We start from the raw sequence: 20,311 nt of genomic DNA, 5'->3' as shown, positions 1-20,311 counted from the left end.
AATTTTGGAGCACTTCATGCTTCCTTCTGCTGACCAGCTTTTTGAAGATGCTGATTTCATTTTCCAGCAGGATTTGGCACCTGCCCACATGCCAAAAGCACCAAAAGTTGGTTAAATGACCATGGTGTTGGTGTGCTTGACTGGCCAGCAAACTCACCAGACCTGAACCCCAGAGAGAATCTTGTCAAGAGGAAAATGAGAAATAAGAGACCAAACAATGCAGATGAAATGAAGGCCACTGTCAAAGAAACCTGGGCCTCCATACCACCTCAGCAGTGCCACAAACTGATCACCTCCATGCCACGCTGAATTGAGGCAGGAATTAAAGAAAACGGAGCCCCTACCAAGTATTGAGTACATGTACAGTAAATGAACATACTTTCCAGAAGGCCAACAGTTCACAATTTTTTTTTTTTTATTGTCTTATGAAGTATTCTAATTTATTGAGATTGGTGAATTGGTGGGGTTTTGTTAAATGTGAGCCAAAATCATCACAATTAAAAGTACCAAAGACTTAAACTATTTCAGTCTGTGTGCATATAATTTATTTAATACACAAGGTTCACAGTTTGAGTTGAATTACTGAAATAAATGAAGTTTTCCATGAAATTCAAATTTATGGAAAAACCACCTATATGGATGGGTCATAAATAAGCAGTGGTCATAACAGGTTGCTTTAGAAGCTTTATCAAATGAAGAATTAGTTTTGTTAAAGAAAGCTTGTTCCCTCTTCTCTGTCTGACACAGATGTGACACTATATTCATCACCTGTATCTTCTTCATCCATCATTTTGACACATAAAGGGAGAAATATATTAAAGGCTGGAAATGAATTATTTTCTGATAAATTGTACATTGTTGCGAAATATTAGATGACCTTTAGGATGGAACTGTTTACAAAGATTTCTGTCTGAAATATAACTTACTTAAAACTGTTATTATTAGAAAGTAGATTCAACCATAAAACTAAATAATCTGTAAACAGTAATTTATGGTTATTACTATTTCACAATGGATGTAACTCTTTTACAACTGGCGGCTCGTTTAATGTGCATAGGCCTATGGCTGTTTATGTTGAATACATTTCAAATCCCGAATTAACACGGTTATTCCTGGGTTGTCATGTTTTTAGAATGATCTGATTGTAGTTATCATTTCTGGATGCAGTTGCTTCTAAAAAAAAGGTTCTTTATTTGATCAGTGGTTCCATAAAGAACCTAACATCCATAGAACCTTTACATTGCACAAAAGGATCTTTAAAGTTTCTTAATATTTTGTAATGGTTCTTAAAAAAAAAAAAAAGGTTCTACATAACTAAGAAAATAGTTATTTTAAGAACTGGAAATTTGGGGATTGCGGAGCCCAAATGCATCACTTAGAAAAACCATAACATTTTATTTTTAGGTGTTACACCATTACATATAATTACTATTATAATAAAAATATATTATGCATAACTACATGCAAGTAACCCTAATCCTAACCCTATATAGTAGCCTACATGTAGTTAAATTAATATTACACTGTAACAAGACCACCTTATAAAAAAAAGTATGACCAAAACCCCTTTTGAAATCTTTTATTTTGAAGATTTGTAGGTTCGGCTCGTGAATTGGCACCACTAGATGTAAAAAAGAGCACTGTTTTGTGATATGTAAATTTGACATTATTCAAAAGTGCTCCAGCAGCTGTGGTTTAAAAAAATAATAATAATAATAATTTCTCGCACCAATGCAGATTGTGTTTGAAAGCACATATTTAACTACTAGGCTAATTCAAATTCGAAATGTGTGATTACTGACATCTGAAACATTGATATTTAACTTTATATTTTGAGTTCCATTGGGGACATTAATTAATAAGCCTTATTCAGGGGGGTCACAAACCCCAAACCACCCTCCAGTGGTGGGAAATAACGAATTACAACTACTCACGTTACTGTAATTAAGTTTTTCGGGTACTTGTACTTTTTGAATATATTTTTAGAGCTGTACTTTTACTTGCAAGTACAAATTAAGCAAAATAATCTACTTCGTTACTTTTAAATTATAGCTTGTTACTGAGCACGCCCACAATTAGAATTAACACTATTTCATTAATATAACGTATTTAAGCTAAGTGTAATTTCTTAAGCAGACTACAGTCCCCATGCTCACAGTGTTTCAGACACTAATATTTTAGCTGAATCAGTTTGATGTTTTTTGGGGGGCGTCTGGCAGAGCATTTGGTCCCAGAAGTGGTGAAGGATGATCTCAGATGTGACAAGCAGATATTCTTAATGGGGTCCTATTATGCTTTTGCATTTTTTGAATTTTAGTAGGTGTATAGTATGTTTGAGCAAAACAAATCTCAAAGTCCACTCCAAAGGGAGATATAAAAAAAAAAAATGTAAATCCCTTTTCAAGAACTACAATAAACAGCTTGTTTGGACTACAGCGTTGTTTTCCAAAACAATATCAATCTGATCATTGATATGGCAATATTGATGCCATTCTTATCAGAGGGAACTTGCTGCTTTGCCAAGGGGCAGGCAGTACTGAAATACCATCTGAGCTGTTCACCAATCACAAACACACTGGGACAGCTAACCAATAATAACACATTTTGTTTTTTGGAAGTTTTTCTTCATCAAAACCAGAACTAATTGAGACATTTATGCCAAGCAGTGGAGAAAGGTATTGTAATAATGTAAATTATGTGTAAAATAATGTGTTTTTCGAACTACCAAGCATGAGAGCATCTTCTAGTACACCCCCAAAACAAATTCAAGACATTGTAAAAGAGCATAATAGGACCCCTTTAACCACTCCTATCCAACCAGATGTTGAAGTTAGAAATCCCTGTATCATGACCAATTAACATACTTTGTCAATAAGATAAAATTGGGTTTTGTTCAAAGTTACTATTATCCATGCACATAGATCTTTGATATGAATATTGTTTGTTAACTAAATATCGCCAGCCAAAAAGTAACTAGTAACACTTGTACTATTAGTATTTTTTGACAGCAGTACTTTTACTTGTAATGGAGTATTTTTTCACCAATGTCACAGTACTTTGTACTTAAGTACAAATTTTCAGTACTCTTTCCACCACTGCCCCCCTCTAATTCGCATTCTGCATATTGCCTAAAAAAAGATTACGTTACATGCAGCACTGTTCAGATAAGCATATTACAAGCGCAGCGAAAAAAGATGTATCCAACACGTGTTCATCTCTCCCCCACCTCCCATCTCCACCACCACCCTCTCGGAGAAGTTTCTCTTATTTGTCTGGGCTGGAGATGGAGTTGGAGAGCAGGAGGCGCGCAGTGCGCAGGAACCGAGAACAGTGAGAAGACAAACTGAATCAGATAACAAAGCTTGCCAGCTGCGAAGAACAGCAGAGGCGGTGAGTTAAAACTTGGACAGGATCCGTAGGGCGTCTTCCAACTACCGTCTTATCAAATTGGTGCGATACACCTGGGGAAACAGGAGGAGTTGATGAAGGTAGAGGAGGAGGAGGGTGCCAACGCACAAGTGCTAGACTGCGCCAAGCCAATCTGAGATTACAAATTACTCGCATCCATTTTTCTCCACATTTTACATTTTACTGAGTGAGTCTTTTTTTAGATATGCGGATTTGCAGAATACAAGGAGATCTGTATCGCTCCATCCCAAGAGCAGCGCGCTGCTATTGACAAACTCCTGCGGTAAGCCCTAAAAATAACTTTTTTGGAATCATCCGCCCAGAAATGCGGGAGACTGGTCTATCTGAAGTGTAAAAAAAAAAAAAAAACGAAAGCAGTTCGTCAAGAACAAGCTCTCAAAGCATTCTCGCACTCTATCTTCTGGGACAACTTTAACCGTGAAGGATGTCAGCGTTACGGAAAAAATTTGGGGATGATTATCAAGTGGTGACCACTTCGTCCAGCGGCGGCGCGTTCAATCAGGCGGCCCCCGAGAAGAAGAAGAAACGTCAGCGCTTTGTGGACAAGAACGGCCGCTGTAACGTCCAGCACGGGAACCTGGGAGGAGAAACCAGCCGGTACCTGTCGGACCTGTTCACCACGCTCGTGGACCTCAAATGGCGCTGGAATCTATTCATCTTCATCCTTACCTACACGGTGGCGTGGCTCTTCATGGCTTCTATGTGGTGGGTCATTGCCTTTATACGTGGAGACCTGAATCAGGTCCACGATGACAAGTACACACCGTGCGTGGCCAACGTCCACAACTTTCCCTCCGCTTTTCTGTTCTTCATCGAAACCGAAGCCACTATCGGATACGGTTACCGCTACATTACCGACAAGTGTCCAGAAGGTATCATTCTCTTCCTCTTCCAGTCTATCCTAGGCTCTATAGTGGACGCTTTTTTGATCGGTTGCATGTTCATCAAGATGTCCCAGCCGAAGAAACGCGCAGAGACGCTGATGTTCAGCGAGCACGCGGCTATTTCCATGCGTGACGGCAAACTGACCCTGATGTTCCGAGTGGGGAACCTGCGGAACAGCCACATGGTCTCCGCGCAAATACGCTGCAAACTACTCAAAGTGAGTATAAGACTGGAACCAATTCAAAAGAGAGAGAGGAAAGGAAAATATAACCCGTTATGTGCAGGTTAGAAATCTGCAAGAATGAATTTCTGTCTAAACGTGTAGCTAAATATGGAAGAAATGCATAACACTAGATATTTGAAGGTTTCAAGCTAAGGTTAATTCTTTAACCTAATACAAACAATACCTCAAGCTGAGACAAATGAGAAAGACCTGTAATTTGATTTGTTCACCTACAGTGGAAAAAGTAGGCTATTGATCCGCACTATGCGACTTGGATGCAGCAGTCATTTTTAGATCACTTTAGATGCATTAGACCCTGACTTTCTCTCTTGCTCACACTCCATCATCTCCCTATTTTTGTCCTAAGTAGTTCTCTTTTTCTACCTGTCCCTGCAGTCCCGCCAGACTCCTGAAGGTGAGTTTCTGCCTCTGGATCAACTGGAGCTGGACGTTGGTTTCAGTACTGGAGCCGACCAGCTTTTCTTAGTGTCCCCTCTGACGATCTGCCATGTGATCGACTCCAAGAGCCCATTCTATGACCTCTCGCTCAGGTCCATGCAAACAGAGCAATTTGAGATTGTGGTTATCTTAGAGGGGATCGTGGAGACCACCGGTGAGTTTTAATAATGTGCTCAGATGTCAAAAAAATCGAATCTGAATGCTGAAATTTGATTCACTGAATGTTTACAGAACATTTCCACACTATACATCTTTAATGCGTGCAAATAATTTTGAGAAATAGAAAAACAAATATTACGCAAATGTTACTTTTGATTGAATCATACACAATATTTACAAACCAGTGCATGAAGCCAAGTTTCCAAAATCCCTATTTAATGGTTTTCTTATGTGTTATTATTATTATTATTATTTTAAATAACAGGGTGAAGGTGTTTGAGTGATGTGCTACAGATGTGAGGTTCAGTGTGTGTGTTGGAGTCAGTCTGCAGAAGCTAGTTTGCTGGTGAAAATCAGGGTTTTATGTTATAAAAGAAAAGATGTTGGTGTCTACTGCAGCAAAGATGGAAAGAGAGCGAAAGAGAGAGAGAGAGAGAGAGAGAGAGAGACGTGTTATGTAAGATGATATACAAAGTTAGTCTTTCATTTTGCTCTCTGCCTCATGGTCTGGCATGCTTCGAGATTAAGTCACCTGTCAATCAAATCACAGCTCACCTTTACTTTCTCAGCCTGCAGCGTCAAACACATCGATCCATATGTATACAAGACAGTACACACTTACAGTAAGAAACCGCATTCGATCAAACAACAGCAGAAAATCTCTGCAGGATACGTGTTGTATATGTACATATTCAATTAGATTCAGAATCGCATGCTTCCATGGTTTGATTTAATTAACATAATGAAGAAAATTATGTATGCCGTCCGGTCTTCTTTATTTATGGCACATGAATATTCCGCCTACAGAAAGTGAAAGGGGGTAAAAAAGAAAAGAAAAGGAAAAAAAGCAGAATTATGTACAGTTAGTCAGCACTCTGTTCTCCCTATTGTGAATCAGTTTCCATAGCAACTAAATCGGCCCCTTCTTAAGCGGTCTCCATACAGTAAAGTCTCACCGACTGTATGAAGTATGGAGACGGAACTTGAGTTTATCAGCCTCACAAATCAAATACTAATTACTACTTATCAAATAATTCATTAGACATTTTTAATTATGTCCTGTAATTATGGCTAGGTTTATGTCATGTGCATGTGGGAATACAGCACAAATACATTCTGCATGTGTGTGTGTGTGTGTGTGTGAGTGTTCTTGTGTCCTGTAGCTCTAATCTCCAGGATTAAAGTCTTTGAACACGTCTCTGTATATGAAAGCTCAAATTTCAAATAGCGGACACCGGGGCTAGTTGTCAGAAGGGCTACATCTCAGTAATCTAATTTTTTTTTTTGTATGTTGGTTTGATAAATTGATGAATTTGTTTCTTCATTGAAACTGATTTGGAGAAATTTAGCACTACATCACGTACTCACTAATAGATCCTGTGAAGAGAATGGGTGCCTTCAGAATGAGAGTCCAAACAGAATGAGAGTCCAAAAACATCATTTTTTTTATTATTATTACTGCAGTAAGCACTTTTATGAATCATGTTTTGGCCAAAAGTAATGGTTTAAAGGTAAAGCATCCCAGAATTGTTTTTAACAAACACACAGCTTTTTACTTCACAAGGTAATAATTGATTGATTGATTTGTGTTGTGTGGATTACTTGTGGATTATTGTGGTGTTTATCAGCTGTTTGTGGACTCTTTCTGATGGCACCCATTCACTGCAAAGTATCTATTGGTGCACAAGTGATGTAATGCTAAATTTCTTCATATCTGTTCCAATGAAGAAACAAAATAATGTACATTATGGATGGATGGCCTGATAGTAAGTACATTTATTTGTGAAATTTTCATTTTTGGGTGAACTATTCCGTTAAATTGGAGTAATTTCTTTGTAATAAAATGACCACATTTCACATTTCTGTAAAAGGACACAACATTAATCTGCTGGCAAAAACAATGGCATGATCGTTTGTTACCTTTTATATTTTTGATGTTTCACGAATTGTTGTACTTTTTAAATTTAGCTGAAGAGCCATTAAATATACAGTGATAGGCTTTTAAATGGCAGGAACAAATTGTGATAACCAACATTGTCAGTTTTTTTTTTTACAAAAATGGTACATTAAGAGGTACAACAGCTTGTCACTTAAAAGGACAACTCTGTAACTTGTCTACCCCTAAAAGTTGCATACGAGTAGTAAAATATGCAATTACACTACTACAGAGAACCTTTTAAGGATAAAATGTACAATGATGTGCCTTCGGGCATACTCCCTCAACAACAAGCTGTTATAGACCTAAACGTAACATTTTTAAATGTTGTACCCCAGCACTTTTATTAGAGCATATTGTCACTAAAGGTATGTTCAGTGAACTGTATCTTTCTTCCTGGACAATCACGGTGGAAATAGCTTTTATGTAGCTGAACATGTAAGGTGTGTGTGAATGTGACCACTCATCCCAGTCTCCTCTGTATGATTCTCTCAATGTGGCAGGAGGCAGATTTAGAGATTTAGACATTAATTTACTTCAAACAGAGAGGCAGCGACTTCAAGGCCAAGAAGTCTCAGAGGAACAGTCCAGAGCCATCTATTGCCCTCAGAGATAAACATGACAGCTGTGCCAGCATTCACATCTGTCAAATTATTTACAGCTTTTCACATTACACTGCAAAAATACGTCTCTTAAATATAGCAAAAATTTTCCTGATACTAAACAAAAACTGAATGTGTTAAGAAAAAAAATGACTAACATAAATATAGCCATAAGAAATATTAATGGATAATGAATATTAATCAATTTAAGTAAAGACTGCATTAAATTATAGTGTTTATTCTTTAACCGTTTGCATATTCAGAAGATGCAATAACTTAGAAATGTAAATTCTTTAAGATTTATAATCCTGAATAATTAAATAAAAGTACTTGTAGTTTGGTCTAACCCTTGACATTTTAAAACCAATTAAATGATATTGACTAATTCAACCTAAAATGCATATAAGATACACATTTTATCAGTTGACATCAAACTTTTGACCTTAACATTATTAACAGTATATACAGTATACAGTGACAACAGTTATAACCAGATGAGCTGCAGAAATGCTGGTAATAACATGGTGAATTAAGACTGAATAACTAGGGCCCGGTTCCCCAATAACGCTCACTCTTTGCGCGCTAAGAAGACCTCGAAAGATATATCTTACCAAAGTTGTTTATGCTCCTAAGTGTGTTCCCCGAAGTGTCCCTTAAGAAGCTTCTTAGCACGCTGCCTCTTACGTCCGACGTTACAAGAGCGCTGTCCCCTGTGAAGGTGCTGAATTAGTTGGCATCGATTGCTCAGGAATCGATTTTCCACTTCCCGCGAAGGTGCATTACAGCGTTAAGAGAGAAAACACGTTCTATGCAAAAGAAACATTCCTCAAATTATTACAGTAACATTTATTTTAACATAGTTTAAGTTATCAGTAGAATATAGACTATAAATTAAATGATCAAATGGTCAGTAATATGTTCACACAATATATTGTGACGGTTAGCTGAACCGGGTATCCCTTGCTAATCATCCACCCTCCTTATCCCGTTGTGCCACTTGTGATATGGGTTTAACGACTTCTAAAAATTATGTAATACAATTATGTAATACAAGACTCCGTCTTTGATTCAATACAAGGACACGTTGGATCGCTGCCATAGTTGGTCGCTTACTGGACACAACCATGATTACCCATTTATTGATCTTAGCCATTTAGAGTCAAATTGTTTGCCAGATTTTAATTATCAAAAGTGCTTGCCAATTCGCTTTAATTGCATTACGAAATAGCCTAGGCTAATTACCACCATATTAGTTCTGAGACCACATAAGGTCAACTTCATAAATAGGCCTGTATCCATTGCGAACATATTTTATTATTAGTCTTAAAATGTCCATAACAGAAAACCATTGTTGAGCCACAACATTGTCAACATACCATAGTTTGACTTGTACTGCGCTGCGCTGATTTCTAAAGACTATTGCACAGAGTCTTGAGCTCAAACAATGCTAAGAGAGAGCTTACGAATGGTCCAGACCAACCTTACGAAAGTGTGCTTACAGAAGATATACTTAGCGTACGAACGTGTCGGGAATCGTGCCATAAGGTTAAGAGAGAGGTTAAGGAATAGGTTAAGAACTACTTAGCGATAAGAACGTTTTGGGGAACTGGGCCTATAACTCTAAAGACGTACTTTAAATAAATAAACTATACAAATTACAAAAACAATTAACAAATTTACTAAAACGTTAACTAAATAAAAAAAATAAAAATGAATTCAAATTCTATATATAACAGTGTCTCAAATAATGCTGAGACAGATGTCTTAGTACATACTGAGTAGCACTGAATATTAACCATTTATGCTTGGAGGAAAAATGTATTGGCATTATTCATTGACTTTTTATTTTTAGTTCTTGGCTCGTGGTTTGAGAATTATGCTTTCTATGGTTTTATTTCTTGTGCTTTCAGCAGTGTAAGTAAACAGGACAGCTCTGCACAACCATCCCAAGGGGCCTCAGCAAATCAAAAGGGAGCCACTGCTTCATCCCCTCAGGACCACACACTGTGTGTCAGAATTGGCCCAAGCTGCATGGTCAATTACTGTTCAGAGCAGCCCGATAGTAGAGTTTACTGTTATCTCACACCACAGAGAGAGAGACAACAAGAGAGAAAGGGAGAGTGCGGGATAGGGACCTAGAGGGAGTCGTGAAGATAATGATGGTTAGTGCTATAGGTGTGTTAGGAAGACACACTAAAATGGACAGGAGGGAACATGAAGCGAGTAGGGGAAAATGACGGAGAGGGAGCGAGTGAATGAGAGAAAGACAGAGATGACAGAAACAGGTCAGGCAGAGCACCTCTGTGGCAATGGAACCGAACACTTGATGACGGTCACCATAGAAACAGATTATCCCTCTTGGAAATATAAATTGTTCTCATAACTGTCAGATGTTGGAGTGTAGCGGTACTTTTTTTTTTTTTAAATGGTGGTAGCTAATGTGCGCAAACGTTCCTCCCAAACGCAGAAACGAAATTTGTCATAATGGAAGAATATGGAATGATTACGTAAGCTGAAATCGCGGCGAGCCAGACCGGATTTCAACTCCAGCAGATACCTTACCTTCCCCTCTCCCAGCAAACAGCAGAAAGCCTGTTAAATATTTCATAAGATGAATAATATTGTGTTATGCTGCTAAGCCCAGGATTTGTCAGCTTGGATAGCAGGGATTTTTTACTGTAGTAAGAGAGGATGCTTGTGTGTGTGAGAGTGTGTAGGTGTGCGATGGTCGTAGGCGGCGACGTGAGAAAAAAAGAATGATCTTGAGTTTAAAAAATGTATAATGTATGTTTTGTCTTGCTGGGTTTTTATATTTAGGTCTGAGGTTTATTATAATGTGCAACCGTCTCTTTTTAGACCGCATCTGTTTCCTTCTGTCAGGAGAACGGCACAGCCGTCCCAATGCTTCCTTTGCACTTTCATCCAGCTGCTCAAATCCCTGTATAGAATAAAGTCCTCAGCAGTATCTCTCCTGCAAACATCTCAAATCTCCTCTCCTCTGGCCCCTACTGCACTGAGGCACAGAGCAGACAAAGAACCACACTCCTACATGGAGATACGGATGCTGGTTTTCAAGGGACTGTCTTTGGAACTACAGTTGGAAGAAAAATGCAACCTTCTTGTGTCATCAAGAGTACTCTTGCTTTTCTTTTCTTTTCTTAGATTCCTTTGCTATTGACTGATGTAGAACGCCATGTTGCAAATCCGTTCGCTTGTTAGGGGGTTCATAAAACGATCTCTTTATAGTGAAGGCTTTGCACGCTTTAATTAAGGAGCGATGTTCGCTGGTGTGGGTGATACACAGATCTAATGAATTTCCCACAGATAAACCTCTTGTTTTCATGCAACCAAATGGACCGTGAACAGACGTTCTCGTGGGTGTTGCTCAACAGTAAATGCGCTCGTGTGTGTGTGTGTGTGTGTGTGTGTGTGTGTATGCACACCCTGTCAGTAATGCATCTATTAGTTTTAGTCACCCAACCATTGTTGCACAGTACACTCCTCTGAAAAAGATTTGTTGTTGCACAGAACTTGATGTAGATTCTTATTAATACGTTACACAATCGCCTTCGTTAAATTCATTAAACTCATTTGTTTCCTGTCTTATCCTAGGTATGACATGCCAAGCTCGTACTTCGTACACGGAGGACGAGGTTCTGTGGGGTCACCGGTTCTTCCCGGTAATTTCCCTGGAGGAGGGTTTCTTCAAAGTCGACTATTCGCAGTTTCATGGCACTTTTGAGGTTCCCACACCTCCGCACAGCGTTAAAGAACAAGAGGAGAGTTTGCTCCTGTCATCACCTCTGACGGCGCCCTCTCTGTGCCACAGCACAGTTGGGGTGACGGAGGGCAGCGGAACTCTTGAAGGTCTGGAACTTCAGAGCGATGCAGAAACTGGCTCCATCAATATAGCAACCCCCATGCCAACTACCAAAATGCCTGCCAAACTTCAGAAGCTTACAGGACGGGATGCCCCCATTCGGGACGGAATGCCCCGCAAGCTTCTGCGCATGAGTTCAGAGATCACCTACAACCTGGGTGACCTGCCCTTCAAACTCCAGCGAATCAGCTCAGCTCCAGGCGTGGCAGAAGAGAGGCTTCAGCCAATCAGTTCTGTGCTGAGCCCCAATGAGGACAGACTGGCTACCAAGCTGGGCTTGGTGGGCGGGGCTGAACCCATCAGCCAATCGGTGACAGATCTGCCACCCAAACTGCAAAGGTTGGCAGGAGGGGTCGGGGTGGGTGGAGTCGGAATCGGAGGACGAATGGATGGTCATCTGCCTCCCAAACTGAGAAAAATGCATTCAGAGAGGTTCACAGGCTTGAGTTTAAAATGAACTGACTTCTATATGTATACATGTTTTGGCCATTTACCTCCTCTGAAATTGAAATTAAGTAAAAGGGACAATTTATAGCAATTTATATATGGATAAAATATTAGATTAATGCTAATCCTCTGTACAATCTGGCATGTTTTACCACAAACAGCATGAAAAAAAGAATTCATTTTCAACATCTAAATGCAGATAATATAACAACACTATTTAATGACTATTCAGTATATCTCTTTTATATTAGCCTAATAGCCAAACTTGTTTTGAGGGCTTGCCTATATTAAAATTATATCTTAAAATAGATTATCAATCTAATTATCAGAATGCAATGTCGGTGTTCACTGATAATCCATGGTAACTAATGTTTCTAAAGGAGCCAGTGGCTATAACCTGAGTTAGCCATTTGTTTTTTTTTTTTTTTTATCAGTGCATCGGTTATTGTGGTACACAATAACACATTGAGAGATTAGATGCTGTGGTCTTTAGACTTCAAGAAATGGGCGCTGTGCATTTATGGTAATGAATTATTTTATTTTATTTATGAACCGACTCAGGTTTTGTTCTTTTTTTGTTTTTTATCTATTGCATGATCTATCATTTCATAATCAAGCCGGATTATCTCACGTCAAAGAATAAGCCTTAAATATAAGGAGCCAAATGTAAAATACCAACCATCGCAGACAACTAATCTGGAAAGCTTTTAAAAATGTTGACACTTTTTAAAGCTTTTATGATCCGTTTGTGGTGGAATGGGTTTCCACCACAGTATTTCACATTTGGCTCTTACTTTATATATGATGTTTTGTCAATGATTGTTTCCGGCTGTTCTCCGTTTAAAAGTTTAAACTTATTTGAAATGTTCAAATATTTTCCTGACCTGAATGACTTGAGTCTTGCAGTGGGTACAATGGATAAAGTGGGGGTAAACCCATCTAAGACAATAAAAAAGACAATGGTTGTGTATATCTGTTTTAATATTCTTTATAGATAAGACCTTGTCAGCATTGTTATGGCTTTGTTTAACTCTTGTGTTTGAAAAAACGAAGCAATAAGATTATAAATTGCAGTGGAACTTTTGACTGGAAAAATCTTGTACCATATGTTATGTTCGCGTTCAATGGTTTTCAGTTTTCTAATTGTGTTTCCCTCAATACATTCTATTCTACTTCTGACGAATATTAGAACGGCAGTTGGAGGGGTTTATAATACTGTAATAAATGTTTTGTGATGTGTAACAAGTCTATTATAAAATGAAACTACTACATTTACATTTATTCATTTAGCTGATGCTTTTATCCAAAGTTACTTACAATTGCTATATATGTCAGAGGTTGCACGCCTCTGGAGCAACTAAGGGTTAAGTGTCTTGCTCAGGGACACTTTGGTGTCTCACAGTGGATTTAAACCCGGGTCTCTCACACCAAAGGCATGTGTCTTATCCACCCCCAAAAAGATGGAGCGCTTCACGGACTTGCTTGTCATCCTTTCACAGGAGCCATGCTAATCTACTCTGTATCGATCCAGTTTTAGTATATGTGCCTCAAACTACTGAAATGTACCTCCACCTTATCCATCATCATAAAATAAGTCCAAAATGAATCAAAGCTAGGGGTGGACTTTCCCACGTTTGACGCATATAAGCTCATTGGTATTGGCAGAGGTCTTCCCCACAAATAAAGCAGTTTGATCTGGTTTGACCCAGCTGTATGGATGACTGGCCACTTGCTGCCTGATGCTGCTCTTCGGAAGTGTTCAACTGTTTCAAATGCCCTGAGATTTCTATTCTTTTTCAATGAACGAACATAGATTTTCTTTTAAATTTGTTCTAAATTTAGAAGAAAAAAAAGGTTTGCCTGCTTTTTAATTGTCATTGTGGCTTGTAATACCAATTCAAAAATCCGACTCCACATCTGCCTAGTAAAAGGTCACGTGAGATTTTACTTATCATGGTAAATAATATGGCAGTGGTAACAGTGGTATTTATATGGCATAAGTTGAATAATAAAGCTTTTTTTCTGTAACAAATGAGCAGGTTTGTCCTTTCCATGTACCCCAGTGACTATGCAAAACATAGTACCGTAAAGCACTTCCTGAGTCATAACTGCAGAAATGAACAAAATGAAATGGGGGTGTGAAGTGTGAAAGAGACAATGCGTGAGAGTTACGTTAGATATACAAGCTGCAGGGGCTCCACGCAGTTCACCGTTACAGTTTTTCTCAATTGCTAAAACGCAATTCATGAAACAATTCACCATTCTCTCACAACTTTAAACACAATCTTGAAGGTATACAACAACTTGTGCAAATTTCAAACTTCCAGGTCAAAATCCAATAGTTTAGTCTCTTTTGTCAGATTCAAACTTTGGCCTCATGATACACAAACCTGTCAAATAAAACAGAAATAAAACATATTTTCCTGCCTAGAGAACACTAGTGATATCGATTAAAATCACTGTTACCAAAAAAATAAAATAAAATCATTTTGGGAAATAGGAATCCTTTTGCTAGTCAGTGTCTGTTACATTATACAACATAAATAGAGCGATGCAGATACAGTTAAATTCAGCTTTAAACTGTAAGAAAAATGTACTTCCGTTACATGACTGTAAAGCACTAGAAGAGAAATTCATTAATTCAGCATCCTCTGCCAAATTGCATTACAGTATTGAGTATCCTCATTTGTTATAGCATTTCTTATTCTTCTGACAAAATACTTTTCTGCCTTCTGCAAAAATAGAGTATGCATGTAAGGACTACTTGATTGCAAATAAATTCAATAGTAATGAGTTTGGGGTTGTACAACATGTATTTACTGTACATAAAATAATGAAAGTTCTTTCATCTGTATTGTAATTATATTGTATATGTATTTAGTAAGTAGTATTGAAACCCTAATGTTCACACACACAGATAAATGTGTGCTGTTTGGGTTCATTTTTTGATGCTTGAGTTAATTACGGTATAGTGTGTTAGTATTTTCTGAATGAGAACATGGTTAAACCTTTTGCGTTTTGTGGAGAGTTTTGCAGAAAACACTGAGCAAATTGGAACGCGTGTGCAAACAGGTGAAATGTGTTCAAAGTTTTGAGAAACATGTTTTTGTTTTCGAGAACTGTATGAATGGTTTGAAAAATTGGGCCAACTGAATCAGTTATCGCGTGATGAAATGAATCCCTCGATACGTCTTCCTTAAGAAACATTAACACATTACCTATCCACAGGGGACCAATACCCTGAACTTCTGTCGGTAGGAAGCTAATTATAAAAATGTGTGTATCTTTGTGTGTTTGAACAGGAGCTGAAATTCAAATGAGATATTATCTTGTCACTAAATGTCCGATTCAGATGAAAAGAAGGGGCTTGTGAAGGTCAACCTGCTCTGCTTAAAGAGCATTATTGCAGTGACCTGCTCATCTCTTCAGAGAGCTCTCAGAACCTGCCATCCCTTTTAATGTATTTTCCCCTGCAGCCTGATGTCAAACGCTGCTTATTTCATTTTATCAGTTCCATACTTAGTGATCTTATCCCATCCTACTTTCAAATAACCATTAATGAGTTCCTGTATTGTTTCTGCTCTACGATGGTGAAAATTAAATCACTTTCATTTAAAATGGACCACTTTGATGACAGAGTAGATGGAGAAAGGCTCTTACTCATTAATTGTAGATAAACAAAGGCAAATCCTTTGTTAACAACCTCCCGGTCAAATCTTTGCTGTTTTAAAGGCGGTTAAAAAATCCAGATGTCTGGGGTCAATTGTTTGTGTTTACTGGTTTGCATACATCTTAATTCTTCAACAGCAACTAACACAAGCCAAAAAGGGTCCTGTCCAGGGCCACTTTCCTTGTGTAACTCTTGAGGTTGGCAAAGGATGGCATTTGCCACAGATAAATAATGGCTTAAGGGATAGACATTAGGGCAGCATCAAATTGTAGGAACAGAATGCTCTATTCCTGTGGATGTTCCCTGCAGAGACAAGGACAACGTGCTGTCTGTTCTGAGGTTCGTTTCGGAGGCAGCGTGCCACTTACCAGCTTGTTGTATCCGGGTTGATGCACTTCATACAGTTTGTGGCAGATCATCCATTCAATTTTACACTTGATTGTTCTGTAGAAGTATAGAAAATGGATGATTAGATATATAGACATGCCTTTTTAATGACAATATTTAATAAAAACTGATAAAAGATTACATAGCTAATAGATCTAGTGCTGCCAGGGTTTGGAATCAGTGAAGATGATTATTATTAAACCTTGAGCAAGAATAAAATTCTCTGTGTGACAGATATCATTACTAGAGAATGTTTTAAGCAATTGTAGACATCACTACAAAAATAAAAGAAAAAAAGAAAAATTAAAAATAAAATTACAGAAGAAAATTAAAATTAAAAAGAGTTTGTTCATGAATGCATGACTTCATTCACTCTTAAAACTAAAGGTTATTTATTGGCAGCTATATGATGCCACAAAGAATCTTTAAAGGGAGAGTTCATCCAAAAATGACAATTCTGTCATTAATTACTCACCCTCATGTCATTCCAAACCCATAAGACCTTCGTTCAAACTAATAGATATTACAAAAATGAAACAACACAAATATTACTACTAAATATGACATTAAAAGTATATAAGTCACTTCAACTATATCCAGTGAACAATGAGGCTCAAATTTGCTGCCCGTCTTGACTGGTGGACTAGCATATAGTGGATGTTACGGTTATGGAGGCCCATCCTCAAAGCCGGAGGTCCTAGCAATCACCTGTTCTGCCTATAGCTATAGTGCCACTCTGCTGTTGACAAGTTTATGCAACTGCCATTACATCAGACTCAATCAGCGTGTCCCTGGACAACACGGCAGCCCATGATTTACTGGTCTGTCATCCATCATTTGACGCGTCATTTGTCAGTATCAGTCACGTAGCTAGTCGGATAGTGGTGACGTAAGAAGCACTGTTTCCGGGTCCAAGTCTCAACAGGCTTCACTTGAGAATACTACCTCAGCAGCCGTTTATGATCACTGTTTATTCATATTAAAGGTCAAGTTCTTCGTGACCCCATGTTTTACACTTTAGATAGCGTGTAATGTTGTTGTTAGAGTATAAAAAATATCTGTAAAATTCTAAAGCTCAAAGTTCAATGCCAAACGAGATATTTTATTTAACAGAATTCGCATACATCGAACGACCTGTTTGGACTACATCCCGCTAGTTCCTGTAATGACATCACTAGAACCATTTTTTTACTAACCTCCGCCCAACAAGAATACACAAAAAAGGGGGCATGGTCTTGTTGCGCTCGCACGGAGAAGGATGAAGAGTTGCGTTTGAAGAGTGCGTTTGTTGTTTGTTGTTATTTTCATCTCAGAGTCCAATCACCTTTGTTTGGCCTTTCCAGGGATGCTGTATTTAGAGATCAATAGTTACAATTTATGTTTAACTCGGTTCCCGAAAATGATAATCCACATGTAAAACTATGTGCAGCACATTTTGCTGAGGACAGCTTTCTCAATCTGAATCAGTTTAATGCCGGATTCGCACAAAGATTATTCTTGGAAGATGGAGCAGTTCCCTCTTTGTCTGGAGAAGGCGTTGTTTATGGACCACAACCGGAAAGTGTATTTTATTAAGTTGGTGCGTTTAACAGTTTCTTTAACTTATTACACAAAGGGCAACGCTGTTTAGCTTTGTTAACTAACTGGTAGCGCTGTGCAAAAAAATTGAAAGCGATTTTCATGCGCATCTCATCACTAAAGGCGTTCTGTGATTAGAAGTACATCTCGAGCACGTGCGTTCAGATCAGGATTGCTTGTATTCAAAACAAATCCTTGCTTCTCAAAACTACTCCAAAACTAGCCCAATCGGTTTCCAGGAGGGCAGCGTGCGCTAAGCTGCTGTCGAATCACAGCACAGGAACTGCTGTCACAATCAGAACTCGTTACATATTTCTGAAGGAGGGACTTTATAGCACAAGAAAGTCATCAGCACTTTTTTTATGACAGTGAAAACAGCGGTATACAGATAAGTGAATTGTGTGAAAAATACTGTTTTTTTACACGCAAAACATGAACACGTTATATTGCACACTGTAAACTCAATCAAAGCTTCAAAAAAACACGAAAAACGTGACCTTTAAACATTTAAGTGCGTGTAGTCAGACTTAACAAGTGGATGGGTGGGCACCTGTCAGTAAGGCTCACCCAGTCATTGCTGGCTACAGCAGAGATTGCTTTGACTACAGAGCTCGCAGGATGCCTTTATACATTTCTTTGCCCATATTAGTTTTTCCTGGCACCCTTTACTTCTATGAGTCCATTTTTGTACATTCTGCGCAAGAGCACCCCCCGGCTTCAAGTATGATTGAAACGTCTCTACTAGCTCATGCCACCCCCCCACTCCCCCATTTCACACAGTGAGTAACCAAAGTTTAGTTGTACGTTAAACTAAAATAAAACGAAAAAGAGCAGCTTACTAAAGTTTGTTTGTTGAAGATAATTCCGAAGTTCAGGAGCCATCAATATTGAGTAGTAATTAGCTGAACAGCTTTGCTAGTGTTCATTCACTTATTACTCCACATTTATCACCAGCAGCGCTCCATTCTCCCGCGTCTTTGTTTTTAGTTTTTGACTCGGCTAAGTCTATAGGGCCATCACTGAGGACATGACTTTTCCACTATTGATGACCCTATACCCAGCCCAAAAAGTTGTAATGTCTTGTGGTATGAAAAGTTCCCATGGCTAGAGTACAGTACTTCGAGAGATGCTGTGTTTCGTAAGCCATGTCGCCATTTCCCTGAAGCAGCCACTTAAAGCCGATTTATAAAAAATGGCTTGCAGCCACAAACCAGAAAGAGGAAATATAATTAACCAGCAGCACAAAGATGCTGTCCACAGTTCGTTTGTGTAAAGGAATAGAAAACACATTAAAGTTGTAATAGACCTCATTTTATTCTGTGCAAAACAAGACATTCCCTTGCATGTGCACTGTGAAAACGCAGAGGCAACTTCTTAGAATTATTTCAACTGATCTCCAGCTATCATCCAGAAATAATAAAAACGACTGGACAGACTGCCTAGAAATGCTTAACTTACTAGTCCTAATAGCCTATCCAAAATAAAATAGGCTACTGGAAATTGCAGCATCATTAATTATTCACAAAATAAAAGTGGATTTGCACTATGAGTCATAGAGAGGGGACATGAATGCAAGTGCTACATAAGCAAAGATCTCAGACATTTTTTTTAGCCATTGCAGCTGTATCCAAATTTGTGCGATTGATTTTGGTTTGATGGTGTGTCGGTTATGTCCAGCAATAAAGGAGGGGTGCATGTGATTTTAAAGAAAACATTTCCTATGTGCATTGTAGCCTCATTCCCACCACCTTAACCCCGTCCTGTGCACAGCATCAAAGGTGTCCCCTTGCATATCAAAATTTTTTTATATAATTTACAACTTGCATATGACGATATCACATAGACATGCTAGGTTCAAATCCAGCAACAGCTGCGACCAAGGTAAACGATTTTGGAGCTAGAGAGGTCCTTTGCTGTCCGATGGAGCTCATGGTAAAGTGTAGTGAGTAAAGTGCTGAAACTTTTGTGTCCTGCATTGGAGACTCTTGCTGAATTTTCTGAAAGCTCAGGCCATACAAAACTTGAGGCTGACTCACTACTGCATCAAATAAAAAAAATAAAAAAATAATGTTTCTACTTGTAACATTCAACAATTTGAAACATTGCCACTAAGGGCTTGCAGTCCGCCACTATATCTGTGACAGATTGCATTGATCTAATCAAGGAGATCTATACTATATTCAGGAATGAAGAAAATGGCCTTGATAACATAACGGCTTTGAAAGAGGATTTGAAAAGGCATGACATTGTGAATTGGAATATCACTGGGACCCGAAAGAGGAAGTTGTGAAGTTGGGCCAAACGCTTATCGAATCAATAGTGGGGGACACTGTCCTTGTCAAGGACAACTCTGACCTGAAACAACTGTTGAATGATAGGCTATATTAGACAAGCAGATCATGGAACTGAACACCCGTTTTAAGGCTGACATGTACTGGTTAATGAGAGGTGATGCAGCTTGCTACTGTACTGTACTATCCACTACTGTCCTGCTTATTTGATGATGGTGTTGCGGTGATGTGTGTGTGTGTGTGTGTGTGTGTGTGTGTGTGTGCTTTTGTTTTTGTGACATATCTGGACACAACTCTGTATAATGACATGGGGTATGACACAGCTCTTACAAGGAGAGGGTGACTTATGAGGACATAACCCATGT

The 20,311-nt window shown here is 38.5% G+C and overlaps 1 protein-coding gene and 1 non-coding gene across 2 annotated transcripts; one reads left to right on the top strand and one right to left on the bottom strand.

Annotated features, from left to right (window-relative positions):
* The first annotated feature begins 1,582 nt into the window (after window positions 1-1,582).
* kcnj3b (potassium inwardly rectifying channel subfamily J member 3b) lies at window positions 1,583-13,213 on the top strand. The gene is made up of 3 exons (XM_026259288.1): window positions 1,583-4,531; window positions 4,934-5,150; window positions 11,306-13,213. The coding sequence occupies exons 1-3, from the start codon at window positions 3,854-3,856 to the stop codon at window positions 12,028-12,030; spliced, it is 1,620 nt and encodes a 539-aa protein (XP_026115073.1). The 5' UTR covers window positions 1,583-3,853; the 3' UTR covers window positions 12,031-13,213.
* Window positions 13,214-13,474: 261 nt separating this feature from the next.
* On the bottom strand, window positions 13,475-13,586 carry LOC113105177 (U6 spliceosomal RNA). Its single transcript, XR_003292317.1, has one exon. It is a non-coding gene; the product is annotated as a U6 spliceosomal RNA (small nuclear RNA).
* Between the last annotated feature and the right edge of the window lie 6,725 nt (window positions 13,587-20,311).

The sequence above is a fragment of the Carassius auratus genome, chromosome 6, assembly GCF_003368295.1.
Source record: "Carassius auratus strain Wakin chromosome 6, ASM336829v1, whole genome shotgun sequence".
Classification (NCBI taxonomy): domain Eukaryota; kingdom Metazoa; phylum Chordata; class Actinopteri; order Cypriniformes; family Cyprinidae; genus Carassius; species Carassius auratus.
This window is presented reverse-complemented; position numbering and strand designations above follow the sequence as displayed.

Coding starts and splice junctions, on each gene's coding strand:
- kcnj3b (XM_026259288.1), top strand. CDS start 3,854: ATGTCAGCGTTACGGAAAAAATTTGGGGATGATTATCAAGTGGTGACC. Junction 4,532..4,933: donor TACGCTGCAAACTACTCAAA/GTGAGTATAAGA, acceptor CTGTCCCTGCAG/TCCCGCCAGACTCCTGAAGG. Junction 5,151..11,305: donor GGGGATCGTGGAGACCACCG/GTGAGTTTTAAT, acceptor GTCTTATCCTAG/GTATGACATGCCAAGCTCGT.